This window comes from Elephas maximus, chromosome 9 (genome assembly GCF_024166365.1).
Source record: "Elephas maximus indicus isolate mEleMax1 chromosome 9, mEleMax1 primary haplotype, whole genome shotgun sequence".
In the NCBI taxonomy this organism is placed as follows: Eukaryota; Metazoa; Chordata; class Mammalia; order Proboscidea; family Elephantidae; genus Elephas; species Elephas maximus.
In genome coordinates this window covers 110325827-110340687 of record NC_064827.1, presented here as the reverse complement: position 1 = coordinate 110340687, position 14861 = coordinate 110325827, and the positions used below count along the sequence as shown (strand labels likewise).

Below are 14861 nucleotides of genomic sequence, written 5' to 3'. Positions count from 1 at the left end.
GCGAGTTGAAATGGACTGGTATTAGCCATTTTGGATCAGACAATCATATGGTCTACTATACCAGGAATGACAAATTGAGGAGGAATGGTGACGCATTCATCATCAAAAAGAAATTTCAAGATCTATTCTGAAGTACAATGCTGTCAGTGATAGGATAATATCCATACACCTATAAGGAAGACCAGTTAATATGACTATTATTCAAATTTATACATCAACCACTAATGCCAGAAATGAAGAAATTTAAGATTTATACCAACTCCTACAGTCTGAGATTGATCAAACAAGCAATCAAGATGTATTGAAAATTACCAGTGATTGGAATGCAAAAGCTGGAAGACGGACTGGTAGTTGGAAGATATGTCCTTGGAAATAGAATCAATGCTGGAGATCGCATGACAGAATTTTGCAAGACTAATGACTTATTCATTGCAAATACCATTTTTTAACAACATAAATGACCGCTATACACTTCACTGGAAGGAAAACACAGGAATCAAATCGAATAGATCTGTAGAAAGAGACAATGGGAAAGCTCAATATCATTAGTCAGAACAAGTCCAGGAGCTGGCTTCGGAACAGACCATCAACTGCTCATATGCAATATCAAGTTGAAACTGAAGAAAATTAAAACAAGTCCAAGATAGCCAAAATACAACCTTGAGTATATCCCACCTGAATTTGGAAACCGTCTCAAGAGCAGACGTGATACACTGAACACGAATGACTGAAGACCAGGTGAGTTGTGGGAAGATATCAAGGACATCATACATGAAGAAAGCAAAAGGTCATTAAAAAGACAGGAAAGAAAGAAGAGACCAAAATGGATGTCAGAACAGACTCTGAAACTTACTCTTGAACATAGAGCAGCTAAAGCCAACTGAAGAAATGATGACGTAAAAAGCTGAATGAAAGGTCTCAAAGGGCAGCTCAAAAAGACAAAGTATTGTAACAATATGTGCAAAGATCTGGAGATAGAAAACCAAAGGGAAGAACACAGTTGGTATTTCTTAAGCTGAAAAAACAGAAGAAAAAATTCAAGCTTCAAATTGCAATTTTGAAGGAATCTCTGGGCAAAATATTGAATGATACACAAAGCATTAAAAGCAGATGTAAGAAATATACAGAGTCACTGTACCAAAAAGAATTGGTCAATGTTCAAACATTTCAGGAGGTAGCATATGATCAAGAACCGATGGTACTGAAGGAAGAAGTCCAAGCTGCACTGAAGGCACTGGTGACAAACAAGTCTCCAGGAATCGACAGAATACCAATTGAGATGTTTCAACAAACAGATGCAGTGCTGGAGGTGCTCACTAGCCTATGCCAAGAAATTTGGAAAACAGCTACCTGGCCAACCAACTGGAAAAGATCCATATTTGTGCCCATTCCAAAGAAAGGTTAACCAGTAGAATGTGGAAATTATAGAACAACATCTTTAATATCACAGACAAGTAAAATTTTGCTGAAGATCATTCAAAAGCAGCTGCAGCAATATCGACAGGGAACTGCCAGAAATTCAAGCAGGATACAAAAGAGGACGTGGAACAAGGGATATCATTGCTGATGTCAGATGGATATTGGCAGAGAATACCAGAAAGATGCTTACGTGTGTTTTATTGACTATGTGAAGGCATTCAACTGTGTAGATCATGACGAATTATGGATAACATTGTGAGGAATGGGAATTCTAGAACACTTAATTGTGCTCATGTGGAGCCTGTACATATACCAAAAGGCAGTCTTTTTAACACAGCAAGGGGATACTGCAAGGTTTAAAATCAAGAAAGGTGTGAGTCAGTGCTGTATTCTTCTGCCATACTTATTCAACCAGTATGCTGAGTAAATAATCTGAGAAGCTGGTCTATATAAAGAAGAATGCGACATCAGGATTGGTGGAAAACTTATTCACAACCTGTGATATGCAGATGACACAACCTTGCTTGCTGAAAGTGAAGAGGACTTGAAGCACTTACTGATGAGGATCAAAGACTACAGCCTTCAGTATGGATTACATCTCAACAGAAAGAAAACAAAAATCCTCACAGCTGGACTAATAAGGAACATCATAATAAATGGAGAAAAGATTGATGTAGTTAAGGGCTTCTTTTTACTTGGATCCACAATCAATGCCCATAGAAGCAGCAGTTAAGAAATCAAACAATGTATTGCATTGGGCAAATCTGCCACAAAATACCTCTTTAAAGTGTTAAAAATCAAAGATGTTACTTTTAGGACTAAGGTGCGCCTGATCCAAGCCATGGTATTTTTAGTCTCTTTCTAGTTTTTTCATATGCATGCAAAAGCTGGACAAAGAATAAGGAAGACCGAAGAAGAATTGATGCCTTTGAATTATGGTGTTGGCAAAGAATATTCAATATGCCATGGACTGCCAGAAGAATGAAAAAATCTGTCTTGGAAGAAATAGAGCCAGAGTGCTTCTTGGAAGCGAGGATGTCGAGACTTTCTCTTATGTACTTCGGACATATTATCAGGAAGGACCAGTCCCTGGAGAAGGACATCATGCTTGGTAGAGGGCAGCGAAAAAGAGGAAGACCCTCAATGAGATGGACTGACACAGTGGCTGCAACAACGGGCTCAAACATAACAACAATTGTGAGGGTGGCACAGAACCGGGCAGTGTTTCGTTCTGTTGTATACAGGGTTGCTATGAATCGGAACCAACTAGATGGCACCTAACAACATAATAACAACAATGCTACCTCTAGAAGAGAGTTATAAGATCATTTCTCCTAGTGACAAAAATGTGAATAACTAATGGTGAATTGGTTGAACAAATCATGGTCTGTCCATATAACAGAATATTTTCAGCTATTTAAGTTACTGTTAAATGTAAATGTTGCAAAAAACTGCATACAACTCCACTTTTGTCAACAAAAATACATACACGAGCACTCGTGTATGTGTGCACAGATAGCGTGTTTGTATATGATTGTGAGTAAAAAGAAAAATATGAATTAGCACTGATTATCTGATGACAGGCTATCGATATAGCTGCAGTTGCTATGGAAGTGAAGGAAGTACAAAAATCAGGAAGGGAGAAAATATAAAAGTCACTTTTATAAAAAATTTTATGCATGTGTATACACATGTATGTGTGCATGTTTAAATATATTATTTTAATTAAAAGAAAGGCAATTGTTGGACTGGTCTATTTGTCCCCACTGGTTTCAGAAACATGGGTCTAAATAAAAAAAATGAATGCCTTAAGACTTTCAGACGTAAAAACTGAGAATAATGTAATGTTGTGAATCAAATCAGTAGACTTTCATTTTTAGGTCAGTAGTTTTGTAAAGCTTTGGTAATTTAAAAATTATATTTCTAGGCTCCATACTCTTTAAATAATAACAGCTATCAACAGATTATGGAGCCCCAGTGGCACAGTGATTAAGAGCTCCACTGCTAATCAAAAGGTCAGCAGTTTGAATCCATCAGCCACTCCTTGGAAACCCCATGGGGCATTTCTACTCTGTCCCATAGGGTTGCTATGAGTTGGAATTGACTTGACCACAACAGGTTTATCAATAAATTAAAAATGCCTACTAATGGCAGAGTAGGTGGTAGATACCAGTACTCCCTTTGAAAATTAGTAAAGGTGCAAAAAATTTTAGATACATTTACTTTTGCTGAAGCCATATGAGAGCTACCAAGTAAGAAATTGCAATACATATTGTGTGAAGGCCATCAGGGATTGCTAGTGTTCCTAGCTTAGTCACGTGCTAGAAGCAAAGGCAAACACTCGGTAGAAGAAGATATCATCCAGACCATCTAATTATCTCTACAGATTTTAATGTACAGTGTCTCACAGTTGATTAAAAAGAAATTTAGGTATATGAGAATACAAGACATGACCAAAACCCAGAAGAACTTGCCCCAACGCCAAACAATAAAAACAGGTCAAGAGGGGATCTTAATAATGGAGTTACTGCTACAAGAAAAAGAAAATGAATCGGATGCATTATTTGAATAAATAACAGCTAGGAATTTCCCCAAATGCACAAAAGACACCAAGCCACACTTTTAAAAAGTACTGCAAAATCCAAGCAGATAAATATATAGAAAATCATATCTAGGCATATCATTGTACGATTGCTGAAAACAAAAGACAAAGAGATAAATTTTAAAGGAGTCACAGAAAAATAAAAATGCACATTGCCTTCAATGGTACAGCAATTAGATTGACAACTCTCTTTTCAAAAAAGCAACAGGAAGAAGACTGTAATGAATACCTTCAAAATGCTAATAGGAAAGAACTGCCAACTTAGTAACCTATATTCATTAAAAATAGTCTTCAAATAGCATTTTCCAAAACTGAATTTGTTACCAGCAAAGTCAGACTAAAATAAATATAAAAGGGTACTCTTCATTCAGAACAAGAATGATTCTAAAGGGAAACTTAACCCTTTTGTGAATGAATTATTTTATTTTGGTGTGTAATTTTTTGGTGGTACGAGTCAGAATCGAGTCAACAGTGATGGTTTTTTGTTGTTGTTGTAATGTTTTTTCACTAATGGAATGCATGCCAAATCACTGAGTAATGGTGTTATGGATTGAACTGTGTCTCCCCAAAATGTGTGTCAAATTGGCTAGGCCATGATTCCCAGTATTGTGTGACTGTCCAACCATCATCTGGTGTGATTTGTTGTAAATCCTACCTCTATGATGTTAATGAGGTACAATTAGCGGCAGTTATGTTAACAAGGCAGGACTTAATCTACAAGATTAGGTTGTGTCTTAAGACAATCTCTTTTGAGACATAAAAGAAAGACTCGAGCAGAGAGACATGGGAACCTCATACCACCAAGAAACAAGAGCCAGGAGAAAAGCACATCCTTTGGACCAGAGGTCCTTGTGCTGAGAAGCTCCTTGACCAAAGAAGACTGATGACAAGGACCTTCCCCCAGAGCCGACAGAGAGAAAGCCTTCCCTTGAGCTAGCATCCTGAATTCAGACTTCTAGCCTCCTAGACTGTGAGAGAACAAATTTCTCTTTGTTAAAGCCATTTGCTTGTGGTATTTCTATTATATTAGCACTAAAAAAATAACCTAAACAGTATTTGGTACCAAGAGAATGGTGTGCTGCTCTAACAGATACCTAAAATGTGGAAGCAGTTTTGAAACTGTGAATGGGTAGAGGCTGGAAGTGTTTTAAAGTGCCTAACAGTAAAAGCCTAGAGTGCCTTGAAGAGGCTGTTGGTGGAATTATGGACACCAAAGACAATTCTGGTGAGGACTGAGAAGGAAGTGAGGAAAGCTGTTACACTGGAGATGGCACAGACAGCAAGAAGGAGCAGCAGAGAAATGGCAGCAGCAAAGAAATGGTAGCAGCAGAACGAGGAGACCAGCGTGAGACAGCACTGGAGCTGACCCATGAAGTGAGAGAGCTGAGTGCCTTTGAACAGAAAGCTTCCTTCCTTGCAGAGTAGGGTGCTCTGAACACTTATCAGTGGAGCTAGGCTTGCTGACCCATGGAGCCAGGGAGCTGAGTGCCTTCTGGCTGAAGTTTACTGGTGGAGTGGGATGTCTCTGCCCCAGCAGGTAGACATGGGCAGTGAGGCTCAAAGGGCTGAGAGGCCAAGGAACCAGGAGACAGAAGTTGAAGAGACAAGAAACACAGGGAGCCAAGCTACCTTGGTCTCAAAGGGTGAGTCGCCACTCAGAAGCACTAGGAGGGAGCAGAGCTGCTGTTCCAGTGGGCCTGGAAGGCAGAGCTGAAGCCCAGGGCCAAGGCCAAGGGGCCTCCATTCAGAATCTGGAGAGTGTGGTCAACACCTAGAGTTTGAAGGACAAGGCCATTGTCTAAATGGTCTCAGAGAACAGAGGGTTATTTTCAAAGCCTTGAGGGCTAATGTGATGTGTTCTGCTGACTTTCTTGGTGCCTGTTGTCCCCTCTTTCACTCCAATATCTCCCATTTGTAAAGGAAATATCTAGCTTGTGCCTGTTCTATCATTGTACTTTGGAAGCAAATACCTCGTATTCTAGATTTCACAGATGAAGAGAAATTTTTGAATTTTGGATTTGGAGTTGGTTTAAGGCTTTTGCTAAGATATGACGGGTGAATGTGTTTTATGTGTGGCAAGGACATGAATTTGGGGGGGCGCAAAGAGTGGAATGTTATGGGTTGAACTGTGTTCCCCCAAAATGTGTGTCAAATTAGCCAGGCCATGATTCCCAGTATTGTGTGACTGTTCACCATTTTGTCATCTGATGTGATTTTCCTATGTGTTGTAAATCCTACCTCTATGGTGTTAATGAGGTGCAATTAGCGGCAGTTATGTTACTAAGGCAGGACTCAATCTACAAGATTAGGTTGTGTCTTAAGTCAATCTCTTTTGAGATATAAAAGAGAGAAGTGAGCAGAGAGACATGGGGACCTCACATCACCAAGAAACAACAGCGAGGAGAATAGTGCATCCTTTGGACCCAGGATCCCTGTGCTGAGAAACTTCTCAAGTGGGGAAGACTGATGAGAAGGACCTTTCCCCAGAGCTGACACAGAGAAAAAGCCTTCCTCTGGAGCTGGCACCTTGAATTTGGACTTCTAGCCTCCTAGACTGTGACAGAATAAATTTCTCTTTGTTAAAGCCGTTCACTTGTGTTATTGCTGTTACAGCAGTACTAGATAACTAAGATAGCTAGTAATCTTTTGTTATATAATATTGTTTTTTATTAATATTTTGTGGTGCACATATATACCAGTAAACTCTGGAGGTAAGATAGGTGGAATGAGGCAGGGAAAAAATTTTTTTTTCTTAACAATTTTTTTTATGTTGTTGAGTGGAACATCATTACACATAACTGCCAAACCACTGTGAATCATGTCCCACCAACGTGAGTATGCAACCTGAACCATCACAACAGGATAATACAAATACCATACCTCTAAACCAATATAAGAATACACAAGTGGAGACATTGCATAATTCCAGCTTCCTATAAAACTAAAGCCCCAAAAGGAAGTGCTGTCATGGGAATATTACCAGTGCAAAAAATTACCTCTTATTGTAAAAGAAGTACAGCTCAGAAACCAGAAGATAGGTCCTTGACGACTGCATGAAACATACATGCAGTACATCAAGGATGCTACAACATGTGCTTACACTGTATTTCTCCTAAAAATAAGTTTTTCACATGAATATTATGAATCCTGAAAACTGCGCCTTCCCAATAACAAAGCAAACCATAAATATCCTTACAAGGCTTATCTTGCTGTTCAGAATTCCAAACAGCCCAAAAATGTAATTGGTACTTATTCATAACTGTGTACATGAAACATGTCAAGGGTTATGTTTACACCTGAAAATAACTTGTGCACTTGAATATCACCCAATGCCGAAAACCAAGCCCTCCCAGTAACACAAAGGAAACAGTAAATGTACTTACGAGCCTTATCTCACTGAACAGAGGGGGAAAAAGAGACAAAAGTCATTCACAGTCACTCCTCCCACCTACAGCACTTCCTGCAATAACCTCTCAGCACAACATGGCACCAGTGAATATCCTTCTGGTTTACACAGTTACAGAAGTCCCTGCCCCAACATCAGCATGTATTAAAAATGTTACAAAAGTATATCTGTAAACCCCAGAGGCAGAAAATATGAATGGTACTTTTATATACCAGTACATATGAAAGAGTTAAACGACAGGAAGGAATAAAAAGCAATGAAAAGGGTAAGTATGTGGGTTAGTATAAATATTGACTCTAAAACCATAATGATCAGCTGTTTCAACTATATAGAGAATTGATATGAAAGACATCAATACCATATAAGTCAGGAAGAGAATAAACGGAGTTAATGTTGTAAGTCCTTGTCCAGGAAGTGGTGCAAGTACTAATTTATAAGTGAAGTATGCATACTGTAATCTCTAGGATAACCACTAAAAAAGTAAGTAGAATAATGTATAACTAGCAATGTTATGATAAATGGGATAATAAAACACAATAAAAAAAAAAAGACAGGGAGAAAACAAAACAAAAAAGAACAAACTCTACAAATAAAACCAAATATATCAATAATTACATAAAATTTTTTTTTTTTTAGTGTAAATGTACTAAATTCTGCAATTACAATACAAAGGTTGTCATGCTACATAAAAACCAAAGCTCAACCATATTCTGCTTTAAAAATGCACAACTTAAATGCAAGATAGGTGATATTCTAAATCTGAGTATATGTAAAAACAAAGACTCAAAATATAAAAGCAAAAATTGGTAGAGCTAGACAGAGAAAAATTAATAATTATTCTGGAAGATTATAACACACTTCTTTCAGTATCTGATAGAATAAAAGTTGATAGGAAAGTCAGTAAGAACATAAAAATCAAAACCAAACCCATTGCTGTCAAGTCGATTCCGACTCATAGCAACCCTATAGGACTGAGTAGAGCTACCCTATAGGGTTTCCAAGGTGCGGCTGGTGGATTCAATCTGCTGACCTTTTGGTTCGCAGCCAAGCTCTTAACCACTACGTAACCAAGGCTTCCATAAGAACAGAGAGGATTGGAGAAACAATTTTAAAGATTAACTTGTAGAGATTGGGAAGGGAAAGGAGGCGTACTCTTCCAGAAGTTCAACTATATTTTATCCTCTAAGAAAAGAAACAATTAAGAAACACAATACAATTGTGTTTCATAGTAATTTAGTATGCAATGTGTATGTAGAGTCGCTGTAGGGTCGCTAATATTAACAAGATTGAGAGGAAAATAATTACAGGTTTTGAAATCCATTTTCTTAATTAGTCTCTTTCAAAAAGGAATCCTAGGCAAGTGCAGGTTTCTGTGGATCAGGTTAAGGATCCAAAGTACTGTTATCTAGACCGGGGCTTCCTGAGGCCCAATTCCACGGTCTTAGGGCCAGTTCTATGGTGATAAGTAGTCTATAGGGGTGTTATTTACATCATTGAGGAATTTTTGGTCACAGGCTGGGAGCTCTTTTCTTGTATACCTGTTGAGTGTGAGGCACCTACTGCCACAGCTGGGAATTAGTAAATGAGGGAACATGTTGGTTACCTAAAGAAGGTAATATTCAAGTAAGCCTGCGGTTCTAATCTGCCAATCTCAAAGTCAAATTTTAAGTTTAAATTTTTGTTTTCCAAGTTTCCACACATAAATAATAAATAATGGTGACTTTCCAAAGGAGGAGAGGATAAAAGCAGTTCTTTAGTAGAGTTCTGTCTTTAGTGCCAATTTTAAATTTTCACAAAAATTTCCAGCTTCTTTCATTAGAGACCTGAACTGCCTACACTTTGCCTTGACTTCAGTGTTCTTAGAGTGTTTAGACAATGAAAAATTTTCTCACCACTCTACTCATTATGAAAGTTTTTGGTCAATGTTGAATAGTTTTGCTACCCAGAGCACGAAAAACTCAAAAACTCTGAATTTATAAAGCTCCTTATTCAAAAAGTGGAAAAAGAAACAGTGCAAGTCATCTACCTGCATATTTACTTCTGTTATCCACAGGGGCTTGACAATGCCAGTATCTTTCAAATAACTAAGTATGGCCATTACACAATACTTAAACACTTTCTCCAAAGTGTCTCCCCGTATGTGGAACTGAGCATCAGCTAAGGAATCCACATATCCATACTTCTAACTAGAGGAGAGTTCACCTCGATTACCTTCTGTTTCTCAGTCAAGTTGTAGTCTCTCACATCTTTGTATCTCCACACCATGATTGTGGCACTGGACACTCTACTTCCTCAGAATCAGATTTCTGAGGAATACTGAGTTGTCGCTTCCAGTTTAAAGCTTTCCCAAAGTCACTGCATTTATAGGGCTTCTGTTTAGCATGAATTTTCTGGTGTTTAATAAGATTTGATCTGATGGTGAAGGCCTTTCCACATTCAGCACATATATATGGTTTCTCTCCTGTGTGAATTCGATGATGCTCATGGAGCTGTGATTTCTTAATGAAGGACTTCCCACAGTCACTGCATTCATAGGGTTTCTCTCCAGTATGAATTCTCCTATGTCTATTTAAGTGTGACTTCTGGATGAAGGACTTCCCACATTCAGTACAAATATAGGGTTTCTCTCCTGTATGAATTCTCTGATGCATAATTAGTGTTGATTTTCTTGCAAAGGCTTTCCCACATTCACTGCACTCATAATGTCTTTCTCCAGTATGAGATTGTTGATGTATATGGAGGCCTGACTTCCGAGTGAAGGCTTTTCCACAGTCACTGCATTTATAGGGTTTCTCTCCAGTGTGAATTTTCTGGTGTGTAAAGAGATTTGATCTGTCAGTGAAAGCCTTTCCACATTGAGCACATATATAGGGTTTCTCACCAGTGTGAATTTGTTGATGCACATGGAGTTGTGATTTCTTAGTAAAGGATTTCCCACAACCACTGCATTTGTAAGGTTTCTCTCCAGTATGAATTCTCTCATGTGTAATAAAATGTGACTTGTGGAAGAAGGCCTTCCCACATTCTGTACAAGCATAGGGTTTTTCTCCTCTATGAATTTTCTGATGCATACTTAGTGTTGATTTCTGGATGAATGCTTTTCCACATTCACTGCACTCATAGTGTCTCTCTCCAGTGTGACATTTCTGATGTATCCTGAGCCGAGACTTCCAGGTGAATGATTTTCCACAGTCACTGCATTTATACGGTTTCTCTCCAGTATGAATTTTTTGGTGTTTAATGAGATTTGACCTGTCAGTAAAGGCCTTCCCACATTCAGTACATATATAGGGTCTCTCCCCAGTATGAATTTTCTGGTGTATAATGAGATTTGTTTTGTGGGTGAAGATCTTCCCACACTCTGAACATATAAAGGGATTCTCTCCTGTGTGAATTCGCTGATGCACATGGAGTTGTGATTTCTTAGTAAAGGATTTCCCACAGTCACTGCATTCATAAGGTTTCTCTCCAGTATGAATTCTCTCATGTGTAATAAAATGTGACTTTCGGATAAAGGCCTTCCCACATTCAGGACATACATAGGGTTTTTCTCCTGTATGAATTTTCTGATGCATACTTAGCGTTGATTTCCTTGTAAAGGCTTTTCTACATTCAGTACATTCAAAGTGTTTCTCTCCTGTATAAATTTTTTTATGTTTATTGAGGTCTGAATTCTGAGAGTTTTTTCCACACTCACTGTATTTATAGGGTTTTTCTCCAGTACTAAAACTCCGAAATCTGAACAGATCTGACTTTTGGATAAAGGCTTTCCCAGATTGATTACATTTATAGTGATTCTCCTCAGCATGAGTTTTCTGATGGTTTGACTTAAGGGAAAATTCCTTCCCATATTCAGTGCATGTGTAGGGTTTCTCTCCTGTATAAACCATCTGAGCTATACCAATTTGGGGCTTCTGAGCGAATATTATCTCACATTTGCTGCATTCATGGTGTTCTTCTTCAGTATAAATACTTTGATGTGCAAAAGCATGTGACTTCTGAGTGAAAACCTTTATGTAGTCTGAAAATAAATAGAGGTTCTCCTCAGCATGAAGTTTCTGATGTTGAATGAGAGCTTGCTTATCACTCAGGACTTTCTTGCATTGATTACATTCATAAGCGTTCATTTCTGTGTGAGAATTTACATGAGTAAAATCATTACCATATCCAATAATCTTATCAAGATTTTCTGTTGTGCTGTTTCCATTATAATTATGTAAGTTTGCAACATGCTTCAAATTCTTTCCAAATGAGTAACAGTTATGGATCCTTTTTCTTGAAGGAACAAGGTCTGTGTTTATAGGAACTATTTTTTCTATGTCCTTATAGTCACAGCCTCTCTCATTAGCCAGTGTTTTCTTGTTGATGAAGGCAACGTGACTTGAAAGTTTGTTTTGGTTTTCCTCATATCTCTCTGCCCATTCATCACCTTGCCACAATGCTTCTAAAATGGAATACAGTGAGTCATCTCTTCTGAATAGATTAACTCCCATAGAATGGAACAAGGCTTCTTCAGAAATTCCCTGTTGTGATGTTTCAAATCCAATATCCCCAACTAAAAAAGAAAGAAAAAATAAAATTGACACAAAGAACAGCTAACAGAAGGAATAAGGCAGTTGATTCAGGGTGAACACGGAGAAATGGGAGAGGCTATACATAAATATAATAAATACATACAAATAAAATTGGGTATTTACATATGATATATATGCTACGCAAACCCTGGTGGAATAGTGGTTAAGTGCTACAGCTGCTAACCAAGAGGTCAGCAGTTCGAATCCGCCAGGCACTCCTTGGAAACTCTATGGGACAGTTCTACTCTGTCCTATAGGGTCGCTATGAGTCAGAATCGACTCAACGGCAGTGGGTTTGGTTTTTTGGGGGGTATTTTCTTTTTATATACTATATAATAATATATACAAAAAAAACTTGCATTATATTTACTGTAAGATAAATCCTTGACAACTTCAATATTTTCTCTGTTTAAGTGTTATTCATAAAGTTTTCACTGACCAATTTTTTTAGAAGTAAATTGCCAGGTCCATCTTCCTAGCCTGTCTGAGTCTGGAAGCTCCCCTGAAACCTGTCCACCATGTGTGACCCTGCCGGTATTTGAAATACTGGTGGCATAGCTTCTAACATCACAGCAACATGCAAGCCACCAGTCAACAAGTTGAAGTTGCCAAGGAATTCATTTTATATGGATCCACAATCAAAGTTATGTGGAATCAGCAGTCAAGAAATCAAACGATGTACTCCATTGGGCAAATCTGCTACAAAAGACCTCTTTAAAGTGTTAAAAAGCAAAGATGTCACTTTGAGGACTAAGGTGTGCCTGCCCCAAGTCATAGTGTTTTCAATTGCCTCATATGCATGGGAAAGATGGACAATGAATAAGGAAGGTCAAAGAATTGATGCCTTTGAATTATGGTGTTGTCAAAGAATATTGACTACACCACGGACTGCCAGAAGAAGGGACAAATCAAATCTGTCTTGGAAGAAGTACAGCTGTAATGCTCCTTAGTGAGGATGGCAAGACTTCATCTCATGTACTTTGGACATGTTATCAGGAGGGATCAGTCCCTGGAGATGGACATCATGCTTGGTAAAGCAGAGGGTAAGCAAAAATGAGGAAGACCGTCAAAGAGATGGATTGACACTGTGGCTGCAACAATGGGCTCCAACAAAGCAATGATTGTGGGGATACAGCAGGACCTGGCAGTGTTTTGTTCTGTTGTACACAGGGTTCCTATGAGTCAGAACCAACTTGATGGCACCTAACAACAACATATGATAAGTAATAGCATTTAGATGTGCCAGGAATTGTTTTAAGTTCTACATTAACTCAATGAACATTATCACACTTTTCTGTTGGTATTACTGTTTTCCCTATTTTACAGATGAGAAAACTGAGCCACAAAAGAGTTAAGCCATTTGCCTGTCTTAGTCATCTAGTGCTGCTATGACAGAAATACCAAAAGTGGATGGCTTTCACAAACAGAAGTTTATTCTCTCACAGTCTAGTAGTCTAAAAGTCCAAATTCAGGGCATCGGCTCCAGGGGAAGGGTTTCTCTGTTGGCTGTGGAGGAAGGTCCCTGTCATCAATCTTCTCCTGGACTAGGAGCTTCTTCGCACAGGAACCCTGGGTCCAAAGGATGTCGTCTGCTCCCGGCATTGCTTTCTTGGTGGGATGAGGTCCCCCTGTCTCTCTGTTTGTGTCTCTCTTTTATATCTCAAAAGACATTGGCTCAAGACACAATACAATCTTCTAGATTGAGTCCTGTTTCATTAACATAACTGCCGCCTAGCCCACTTTATTAACTTCATAGAGGTAGGATGTACAACACATAGGAAAATCACATTAGATGACAAAATGGTGGACAATCACACAATACTGGGTATCATAGCTTAGCCAAATTGATACACATATTTTTGGGGGACACAATTCAATCCATGACATTGCCCAAATCAAATGTTTAATAGTTGGGAAAGAAGAGGTTCAAACACAAGCAAATCCATTCCCTTATGTAGTAGAACTACAGTGAAAAGAATAAAGTGACAAACGCTGTGGCTTAAAAGAAATGTTTCTGAGTCTAGATCCTTATTATTATCTTTCATCTTTAAAGGCTCACTAACCTCCCTGCTTTTCCCCATTAACCACTGTGCCCCAAAACTATTGTAGCCTCAACCTTCCTAACTTAGCCAAACAGTAAATGAATGCCTATGATTCCGTTCTTCACCTCTGGTTTTGGGTGCAGAAATACATACATCTAATAGGAAGCCTATAACAAGAGAAAGGGCCACCCATCTGAGGCAAAGACTGAAGCTGTTATACTGGGTTGAACAGTGTCCCCGCTTGAGTAAAAGAATTTAACTTTACCCAAAGAATTTGGTCTTTGTTCATGGCTCCTAAGACATAACCTCTGAAGCCTTTAAATTTCCCCAGTAATTGAAGTGCCTCTGATGAGTGTGCCAGACCACACCTAACCTAACAGGTTATGCTAATGAAGTGACTCTTGGGTGGGGGCTGGCCAGACCAGAAAGACCCACCTCACGATATCAGCTGACCTCAGTGGAGGGGGGAATAAATCAATCATGGCTACATAATGAAGTCCCAATAAGGGCTCTGGACATGGAAGCTCCATGGGTTTCCAACTTGTGAAAGACATCGATGCATGTGTGTCATGGGTTAAATTATGTCCCCCCAAAAATGTGTGTATCAATTTGGTTAAGTCAGTATTTCCAGCGTTCTGTGGTTGTTCTCCATTTTGTGATTGTACTTTTATGTTTAAAAGGATTAGCCTGGGATTGTAACATCACCCTTACCGAGGTCATATCCCTGATCCAAAGTAAAGGGAGTTTCCCTGGGGTGTGGCCAGCACTACCTTTTATCTCTCAAGAGATATAAAGGAAAGGGAAGCAAGCAGAGAGTT

The 14861-nt window shown here is 38.7% G+C and overlaps 1 protein-coding gene across 5 annotated transcripts in view; it reads right to left on the bottom strand.

The window, feature by feature from the left end:
• Positions 1–8221: 8221 nt before the first annotated feature.
• Positions 8222–14861, bottom strand: part of ZNF484 (zinc finger protein 484) — a 93547-nt gene continuing 86907 nt past the window's right edge. For 4 of the 5 annotated variants that reach the window (XM_049897181.1, XM_049897183.1, XM_049897184.1 and 1 more), the window contains one exon: positions 8223–11982. In XM_049897181.1, coding sequence (XP_049753138.1) covers positions 9668–11982 — 2315 coding nt within the window. In that variant the 3' untranslated portion in view covers positions 8223–9667. Of the gene's footprint in view, positions 11983–14861 lie in introns of all 5 variants that reach the window. The other variant, XM_049897185.1, reaches the window with a different exon arrangement.